Source organism: Capsicum annuum, chromosome 11 (genome assembly GCF_002878395.1).
Source record: "Capsicum annuum cultivar UCD-10X-F1 chromosome 11, UCD10Xv1.1, whole genome shotgun sequence".
Classification (NCBI taxonomy): Eukaryota; Viridiplantae; Streptophyta; class Magnoliopsida; order Solanales; family Solanaceae; genus Capsicum; species Capsicum annuum.
In genome coordinates, this window is record NC_061121.1 from 232,682,673 (window position 1) to 232,693,192 (window position 10,520).

The 10,520-nt window shown below is 37.1% G+C and overlaps 1 protein-coding gene across 3 annotated transcripts; it reads left to right on the plus strand.

The window, feature by feature from the left end:
• The first annotated feature begins 5,808 nt into the window (after positions 1-5,808).
• LOC107848392 (heavy metal-associated isoprenylated plant protein 3) lies at positions 5,809-10,520 on the plus strand. 3 transcript variants are annotated; one of them, XM_016693154.2, is made up of 5 exons: positions 5,809-5,932; positions 6,675-6,822; positions 7,660-7,925; positions 9,294-9,381; positions 9,713-10,520. In XM_016693154.2, exons 1-5 carry the CDS (start codon positions 5,924-5,926, stop codon positions 10,201-10,203), a joined length of 1,002 nt encoding a protein of 333 aa, XP_016548640.2. In that variant the 5' UTR covers positions 5,809-5,923; the 3' UTR covers positions 10,204-10,520. The 3 variants fall into 3 exon arrangements, with proteins under 3 accessions (XP_016548640.2, XP_047255899.1, XP_047255898.1); XM_047399943.1 differs by having other exon boundaries at positions 5,814-5,932; positions 6,672-6,822; XM_047399942.1 differs by lacking the exon at positions 5,809-5,932 and adding an exon at positions 5,980-6,061 and having other exon boundaries at positions 6,672-6,822.

Sequence of the window (10,520 nt, forward strand, 5' to 3'; positions counted from 1 at the left end):
TCCAGTCCATTAGTACTCAATTAGATGGTAAGAACTATGCATATTGGAGTTATGTCATGAAGAATTTTCTTCGTGGGAAGAATATGTGGGGTTATATCACTGGAGTAAAACCAAGACCTATCGATGATAAAACTGAAAATTTTGATTTGTTGGTGGACTTATGGGAAACTAATAACTCCAAGATTATCACTTGGATCAACAATTCTGTAACTCAGTCAATTGGTATGCAATTGGCTAAGTATAACACAGCAAAGGAGGTCTGGGATCATTTGGAAAGACTGTACACTCAGTCTAATTTTGCTAAGCAGTACCAGTTGGAGTATGATATCCGTGCTCTTCAACAGCATGATCTCAGTATTCAAGATTTTTATGTTGCCATGTCGGATTTGTGGGATCAATTGGCACTTACTGAATCTGCAGAGTTAAAAGGTTTTGGGCCGTACATTGCTAGACGGGAAGAGCAACGCTTGGTTCAGTTTTTGATGGCACTACGTTCTGACTTTGAGGGCCTACGTGGAACAATCCTTCATCGATCTCCCCTCCCTACTGTTGATTCTGTGGTTCATGAACTGATTACAGAGGAGACTCGTATCAAGTCTCAAGTGGATAAAGGGTCTAAAGTAACTACTACTCCTGTCGTGTTTGCTGCTTCAACTGATCAGTCTAGGCCACCACGTACTCAGACTCGACAATCTCCTAAAGTTGCATTTGATGAGTGTGCATTCTGCAAACAGAAAAATCATTGGAAGGCTCAGTGTCCGTTGTTACTTAACAAGGTCAAACAGCCTCAATCTGGGCAGCAACAGAAATATGGGCAGCAAAAGTATCCGTCACGCCCATCTGGTGCTCCTCCGTGGTCATCTCGTCCTCCACAGTTCGCTGCTGCTGCACCATCTGTAGATGTTGAGTCTGTTAGCACTATGCCACCTTCTACGTTGGATCCCCAGGTTTTCGAACAGTTCAGACAGTTCTTCGTTTCTAATCCTACGGCCATGTCAGCATCTATGTCTCATTTGGGTTCAGTTTCTTCTAGTACCTCAGGTATTCCTTCCTCCTTGTGGATATTGGATTCTGGTGCGTCTCATCACATGTCCCCTCATTTGTCATCGTTTGGTTCTTTGTCACCCATTTCACCAATCTCTGTTATGTCCGCGAGTGCTGTACCTATGTCAGTCGAGGGTGTTGGTTCTGTTACTACCCCTCACATTGTCCTCTCTGATGTTTATTACATTCCCAAACTTGCTTTAAATCTTGTTTCGGTCAGTCAGTTGTGTAAGGCTGGTAATTGGGTGTTTTTTTCTGATTCTGTTTGTGTTATACAGGACCAACACACTCAGAGGGTGATTGGGACCGGCCGTAGGTTGGGGGAACTCTATGTCTTGGAGAATCTCAAAGTGTCTGTAGTTGCTGCCTCTAGCATAGATTTATCTTCTTTTCGTTTGAGTCCTTTGTCTTCTCAGTTTTATCTTTGGCATTCCAGATTAGGACATGTGTCAGTTTCACGTTTACGTTTTTTGGTCTCTAGTGGTGCTTTGGGTCATGTGAACACTAGTGATATTTCAGATTGTAGTGGTTGTAAACTGGCAAAATTTTCTGCCTTACCGTTTAATAAAAGTGTGTCTTATTCTGTTGCTCCTTTTGATATTATTCATTCTGATGTATGGGGACCAGCGCCAGTATCCACTAAGGGTGGATCGACCTATTATGTTTCGTTTATAGATGACTATACTCGTTATACCTGGGTGTATCTTATGAAACGCAGATCTGATTTCTTTGGCATTTACAACAACTTTAGAGCCCTTGTTAAAACACAACATTCGGCTGTGATAAAGTGTTTCAGGTGTGACTTAGGGGGTGAATATACCTCTAATGACTTCACTCAGTTACTTGCCTCTGATGGTACCATACACCAGTCATCTTGTACCGACACTCCTGAGCAGAACGGTCTGGCAGAAAGAAAACATCGTCATATTGTTGAGACAGCACGCTCTTTACTTTTGTCTGCAGAGGTTCCTAGTATTTTTTGGGGAGAAGCAGTTCTAACTGCTGTATATGTGATTAATCGTATTCCTACTGCATTGACTTCAGGGATGTCTCCGTTTGAGAAACTATATGGTCACCCGCCGAATTATTCTGCATTACGAGTTTTTGGATGTACTTGCTTTGTTCTTCGTCCTCATGTTGAACGAAATAAGTTAGGGTCAAAATCAGCTATATGTGTGTTTTTGGGGTATGGTATTGGACAAAAAGGATATCGTTGCTATGATCCTGTAAGTCAGAAATTATATGTTTCACGACATGTCACTTTTTTGGAACATATTCCTTTTTATTCCATTCCAGCTAAAACCCATGATGTGACAAAGTCAGATATTCGGCTTATTGATCCCTTTGGGATTGACATAGAGGTTCCAGTTCCGGATTCATCCATGCCATCTGGTGTGCCACCTGATAGTGCTTCAGCCTCGCCTGTGCCTGAGTCTGCTCCTTCGACTGTTGAGACTGGAGACCCACCACCTCTGAGGAGGTCTACTCGACCTTGTAAGTCCACCAAACTGCCAGATTTTTACTATTCTACATATTCAGCCTCATTTGCTTCCTTTATTGCAAACATACATCATTTGTCTGAACCTGAGTCGTATAGAGAGGCTGTGTCTGATCCTCTTTGGCAGAATGCTATGGCTGAGGAACTTGCTGCTCTTCATCATACACATACATGGGATTTGGTTACTCTCCCACCTGGTAAGCATGCGATTGGTTGTCGATGGGTGTATAAGATAAAAACAAAATCTGATGGGTCTGTTGAGCGATACAAGGCAAGACTTGTGGCAAAAGGGTATTCACAACAATATGGTATGGATTATGAGGAGACTTTTTCCCCCGTAGCAAAGATGACGACTGTTCGCACTATGATTGCTGTTGCATCCGTTCGACAGTGGAAGATATTTCAGATGGATGTCAAGAATGCTTTTTTGAATGGTGATCTCCACGCGGAAGTTTATATGACTCCTCCCCCAGGTATTGACCACCAGCCAGGTGAAGTTTGTCGGCTTCGAAAAGCTTTATATGGTCTCAAACAAGCCCCTCGTGCTTGGTTTGAGAAATTCTCCACTGTTATTACTTCCCTTGGATTTGTCCCGAGTAACCATGATTCAGCATTGTTTGTTAGATGTACAAGTGCAGGGCGAATTCTATTGTCCTTATATGTAGATGATATGATTATTACTGGTGATGATCATAGTGGTATTAAGTTATTGAAGCATGATTTGGCTCATCGATTTGCAATGAAGGACTTGGGCTTGCTGCGTTATTTTCTGGGTATTGAGGTGGCTCAGTCTAAGAAAGGGTATCTTCTTTCTCAGACTAAGTATATATCTGACTTGTTTACACGGGCGCGTCTTTCTGACAACAGGACTGTAGATACTCCCCTTGAAATCAATGCACGTTACTCTCCTAGTGATGGTGTTCCATTATCAGATCCGAGTCTTTATCGGACTATTGTGGGTAGTTTGGTTTACCTTACGGTTACTCGTCCAGATATAGCACATGCAGTTCATGTTGTTAGCCAGTTTGTTACTGCTCCTACTTCTGTGCACTGGGGAGCTGTACTTCGTATTCTAAGGTATCTTCGTGGCACTCAGTTTTAGAATCTCTTGTTTCCCTCGACGTCATCTCTCGAGTTGCGAGCCTATAGTGATGCTGATTGGGATGGAGATCGCAATGATCGTAAATCCACCACTGGTTTTTGTGTGTTTCTTGGAGACTCTTTAATCTCGTGGAAGAGCAAGAAACAAGATGTTGTCTCTAGATCTTCCACGGAGGCTGAGTATCGTGCTATGGCTGTGACTACATGTGAGATTATTTGGTTACGTTGGCTTCTTGCAGATATGGGGGTTCACATTTCTATGCCTACTCCCCTGCATTGTGATAACAAAAGTGCGGTACAAATTGCAAAGAATTCTGTCTTTCATGAGCGTACGAAGCACATTGAGATTGATTGTCACTTCACCCGTCATCATTTACAGCTCGGGACCATATCGCTTCCTTTTGTTCCATCGTCTTTGCAGATTGCTGACCTTTTTACGAAGGCTCAGTCGGCATCTCGATTTCGTTTTTTGTGTGACAAACTCTCAATGCTTATTGCTGTTGCATTGTGAGTTTGAGGGGGGATGTTAGCCCATATGTTATTGGGCCTTTAGTTTATGGACCTTTAGGTTATTGGCTATGTATATATAGCCTACTCTTGTTTTAGTTAGTTTTATGCTTTTCAGATTATATTGTAAACCTTAGCCTTTCTTCCCTTCAATAAAGTTCTATTAACAAATTTAAGAGGCAATTAGTGTATTCTATCTCTACCTAATCAATTTATTTCCATTCATAATGAAGATATCACAAATTAAATTACATTAAAGTAATAATTAATTTAATAATTAGACAAAAAGGATAATCAATTAATATGATATCAAAGTTAAATAACTATTTGTTAACAGAGCTATCAATACGGGTTGGCCCAGTCCATCCGCACTAGCCCACACGGGCTTTGAGTTTGACGGGCCAGGTTGAGCTGACCCATCAAAATGATGGGACAAAAAACACCAAACCCACAGCATTACTTTGTGGGTTGCGGGCCTCATGGGTCAGCCTACTTTCTAAAAAGTAATATTTTATAATTTAATTTTAGAATGTTAATAAACATAAATATTACCAGATAATATTGCATAGTGTTAATACTTGTTAATCAAGTCTCCAACAGCCCCCCAAAATACTCTTAATTGCGAAATTAAATAACTTTTTTGCATGATATCCTTTGAACCAAATAAAAATACTAATAAGCAATCTAAATAGTTGCATGTATTTGACTTACGGGCCGGCCCATGGGCTAGCCTAACCCACATTGCTCAAGCCTTACGAGCCACAGGCTTATCCGGGCCGGACTAAAAAGCCTTGTTCCTAAATGGGCTTCAAAAATTAAAGCTCAACTCCATCAAATTAGAGGCCGGGTTGGGCCGGCCCAATAGGCTTGACCCATATTGACGGCTTTATTTGTTAGAGGTTCGATTCTGAATCTTTGCTATGAAAAGAGTTTTGGTAGAAAATGCTAGAGCGTTAGGAAATTCAGATTAATTAAATTCCAATTTTAACAGTGAACACCAGAAGAAAAAAATCTAGAGCAAAAATTTCTATACTACCCTTAGGGGTTGTTTGGTGTGAGCTATAAAATATAATAATATCGAAATAAAATTTAGGATTATTTTATTCTGCATTTGATTGGAAGTATAATTTCGTTCTGAAATTATTTATTCCATTATTTATACCATAGTGATGGAATAAATTATCTCATATATATTGTAGAATAACTAATTTCAAAATAGTTAATCTCAAAATTATTTATTTTGAAATAAATCTTTCCGAACTAAACGAAACCTTAGGATTTTCCTCCACCATATATAAAGTAAGGGGCGGAGCTACACTTAATTTAGGGGGTTTATTCGAACCTCCTTCGACTGAAAATTATATTATATATACATGATCATAATTATTTTTTATGTATATATAGTAAATACTGAACCCCTTGGATTAGTTCGTATATTCACGCTTGGTGAAAAATCTCCGCTACTCCATAAAGTGGTATGATGATGATGCCATAACATGCATGTATGCTTAACACATCATCATCTCACACACATTTCCATTTGACAGCTCACTGTACCACACGGTCCACTCTCCACTTCTCTCGCACATACACATAACACAACTACCCTTCTTCACCCCCCACCCCCACCCCACCCCCACTCCACCCCACCACCCCAACCCACCCCTCCCACCCCAACTGCTATATAAATTCTCACTACCCATTCCATTTTCCCACTCTGTACAAATTCCATTTTCTAAATTCCAGAAACTTCGTACAAATATTACCACACAAATGGGTGAGGTATGAACAAAAAATAACTAGTGATTCTATATACATTTTCTTGTGTACAGAATCATTTCTCGATTTGTGCGTGTCATCTTTGAAATACAACACTATATGTTATTGTTGTGTGTCATCCTTTCTCAATTTGTGCGTGTGATTTTTCAAACACAACACCACTACTTGTTGCAATTTGTTTACCACTACTTTTATTTACTGAACCATTTCTCGATTTGTGTATGAAACACAACACCACTACTTGTTGTTTTTGTTGTGTCATCCTTGGTCATTGTTCGATTTTGTTAACAATTTTCTGTTTATTGAATTAATTTTCGATTTGTGCTTGTCATCCTTGAACCACAACATTAGTTGTTGCTATTGTTTTTGCTGTTGTGTGTCTCGAATTGTTTACCACTATTGTACGTGTCATCTTTGAAACACAACGCCACTACTTCTTGTTGCTGTTGTTGTGTGTTATTCTTAAATAGGGGACATTGTTTGATTTGTTTACTACTGTATTTTCTTCCTACTGAACCATTTTTTCAATTTGTGGGTGTATCTTTGAAACATAACACCACTACTTGTTGTTGTTGTTGTTATTGTGTTATCCTTGAACAGGGGCCATTGCAAATTACTGAATTATTTCTCGATTTGTTTGTGCGTGTCATCCTTCTGCAGTGGCCAATGCTCAATTATTTTACTAGTGTATGGTTACTGAACGATTTCTTCATAATTTTTTTTTTTTTTGGTTGATTTGTAGAAGAAGAATAAGAAGAATGAAGGAGGAGAAAAGAAGAAGGAAGGAGGAGGAGAGAATAAGAAGGATGGAAACTTAACCATTGTTATGAAATCAGATTTTCATTGTGAAGGATGTGTTACTAAAGTTGTCAAAGCCATTCGAAGTGTTGGAGGTATATATATATACTAGTATATAATAATAATGGCTAATATATTCATTTGGATTTATCAATAACAAAATAAATAAAAAAAATTGTTTTTCAATGTTTTGATTTAATTGAACAAAAAATTGATATATTGTTGGTCTTCTTTCTGGTGATTATTTGAAAAAAAAAAAAAAAGATTAACCATGAATATTGTGTGATTATTTGAAGAAAAAAATAGTTTTGTTTTGAAAATTGGAGTTTTTTTTTCTTTTCTTTTTTTCGAGTAATTTAGGAGTAAAATCAACTTATTGTTGTTGTTCTCTTTGTTAGTGCTTTGTCTCTTTATATTTACTTATTTTTTGTGAATTTTGCTTTATAAATTGAATGAAAATTGAAGCGGTCTAAAAAGGAAAGTAGTTCATTGTTTTTTAAACGGAGGGGAGTATGTTGTTGTTGTTGTTGTGCTCTTTGGTAATGTTGTGTTTCAATTTCTGCATTTTTGTTTCAATTGAATTAAAAAAAATTGTAGTTGTTTGGCCATGAAAACTTATCGGAGTTTGTTTTTTGAATTTTTGTGAGTAATTTGGAGCGAAAAAACAATTAAGGAAAACATATTTATGTCAAAATTTCAGAAATGGTGAGTTTTTTGGTCAAATATATTTTCCGGAATTTGAACAAAAATTATTGTCAATGTTATTGCATTTTGCTTTAATTGAACCAAAAGAATTGACAGTTGTGAATATTAATTGCTTGTTCTGTTCTTCAGTGTACTGTGTATTCTCTGATCATTCAAAATGTGAAATTCCAATAAACTTCCTTTTCAATTTCTTCGTATTGATATTATTGATTGTATATTATATATAGGTGTGGAGAAAGTTACGTGCGATATAGATTCGAAGAAACTAACTGTGATTGGTAAAGTTGATCCGGTGATGTTACGAGAGAAAGTTGAACAGAAAACACACAAGAATGTTGAACTTGTTTCTCCGATACCTAAAAAGGACGGTAAGGGAAAGGGAGGCGGCGACAATGGCGCCTCCGGAGGAGAAGAGAAGAAGAAGAAGGAGGAGGAAAAGGATTCGAAGGAGAACAAAGGAGGAGAAGATAAAAAAAAGACCAAAGAGAAAGAGGTACTTTAATTAAAATAAAATTTACTGATAAATTTAGTAAGCGTTTGACCATGAAAATTTAAGTTGCTCATACTCTTCAAAATGTTTATGATTGCGTGTTAGATCATCCTCAAAAATAGTAGGAGTATATTTTTTTAAGGATTTGACACGTGTGCGATAATGTTTTTGGAGCAACTTAGATGAAAATTACGACTACTTTAATTAAGCAAGCGTTTAGTCATGAAAACTTAAGTTGCATGTACTCTTAAAAAATATCTACGGGTGCGTGTCGGATTATTCAAAAATAGTATATATTTGGAGGATCTGATATTGGTACTCCAACATTTTTGGAGTGTTCGAGCAACTTAGATGAAAATTATGACTACTTTAATTAAGTTTTGTCTTCAAAGTGAAATATGATATTTTCCCGGTGTTTTTTAAATTCCTAAAAGATTTGGGAATTCAACTTGAAGTTGAGTTTTGAAATTTTATGGGTAAACATATTTTTCAAAATTCGAAAATAACCCCCTCCATTTATGGCATAGTTTGAATTTTGAGAGTCGATTTAATTTTGACTCTAAAGTCTATAGCATTAGACTCTTCAAATTTTTTTGAAACAAACTTTATAAATGTATAAACTATATGAAAATGCTATAAGTAAAAAATTAATGTCACAGATTTATTTGAATCTCGAAATTCAAAAGGTTTCATGTAAATGAGAGAGGATGTAGTAATTAATATTCTTATGGCCAAACGCGTCTTATTGTTTTCGTCCTTTTTTTTCCGTCGTTTTTATTCTGTTTCATACTTCCATTATTATTCTGATAATACCTTTTTGTCTTATTTTTGCATTTGATATTTTGTTTTTTTCAAATTTCCAAGCATATGTTAAAATAAAAAAAACAATAGAATTTTCTTCTGATTCATTTGTCTCCGGAATATACGGTACAAATCATGTGCACCAGATGTCACATGAGTATTTTAGCAGTTTCTTAACTGTTCATAAATATTTAAATAATCTGTAAAAATTTCAATTTTGAAATAATTACGTGATTTTCACGTTAATCAGTTATGGTTATGATTAGTCAAAACTGACATCTGACAAATTACTGAATATATTCTGAGTTTTATCATTCATTTTTATGTAATTTAATCCTATCCTATTAATGAATATTACTACTATTAATAGGAAAGTACGAGTTTATCGCTAGGTATTTGACCAAAACGGTTTTCGATGAGATAGGAGATGAAAACTATTTTCTCCGCATTACGTTTGTGAATAAGTGATTGTCCGAGAATGAACAAGGAATATACGTCTTTGATAATTCGTTAGATGTTTTTTTATGAATGTCTACTAAATATCGTAATGTTTTGCGATTTGTTTAACAGCCTCCGATCACCACCGCAGTGTTGAAGTTGCATCTCCATTGTCAAGGATGTATTCAGAAAATCTACAAAATCGTCACCAAATTCAAAGGTAAAGATTCAAATCATCTAAAATTCCGACTCATGTTTTCTTTCGTTTCAATTTGTTTGTCTAGTTCTGACGTGCACGTGCACGGAGTCTAAGAAATGGAAAAAAGTTGAATCGATATGAAGTTGAAATGAAGCGTTTTTGTTAAACAAATAAGTTGAAACTGAGGGAAGCTAAGTTGCGCTTACTCTTCACTTCTGATGTCGCACCCGTGTCGGATCCTCTAAAAATACACTAGTTTTGATGAATCCGACACGCACACGTTGACATTATTGAAGAGTCCGAGCAACATAGGAGGGAAGTACAATTGATGCTTGATGGTGTGATTGTGCAGGGTACAAGGAGATGAAAGTAGACAAGCAAAAGGATTTGGTGACTGTGACCGGGTCGATGGACATGAAGGCGTTGGCTGAGACGTTGAAGAAGCATTTGAAGAAGGAAGTCGAGATTGTCCCGCCTAAGAAGGAAGGCGGAGAGAAGAAAGAGAAAGGCGGTGGTGATAACGGTGGTGGTGGTGGTGAAAACGGAAAAGGTGGTGGCAAAGGTAAAGGTAAAGGCGGTGAAGGCAATGGCGAAGGGAAAGGTAAGGTGAAGGATGAGACAGTAGACGGAGGCGCTGGCGTTGGTGGTGGTGGTGGTGGTAACGTAGCTAATGGAATGCAATTGATGCAGCAACAAGTACAATTCGGGTATCCATACCCGTATATGTACGGACCAGTTGGACCGGTTTATCCAGCCGACCAGTTCCACAACCCGTACCCGGTTACGGTTCATGCCCCTCAGCTCTTTAGTGATGAAAATCCAAATGCTTGCAGTGTTATGTGACATGATCATGAGAATGGAAAATGATCAATCCAACTCTTTTTGCTAGTAAGGTTTATGATGATAATAACTTTAAAGAAAATCAAAGCTGAAACTTGTAGATAAAGAGAAAGGGCCTAGTAGTTTTAATTATTAATTATTACTATTATAATCATAATATGTATGTAATTAGGTTCTAAAACTAGTAGTAGTTTTTAATGTGGCCTTTCCCACTACTAGTTGTGGCTTAGTTTTGAACTTTTTGGTTTTTGCATGTTAATTTAGTTAATGACTATGTAAGGTTTAGTTGAAGCCATTTTATTGTTGGTGCATTATATCTA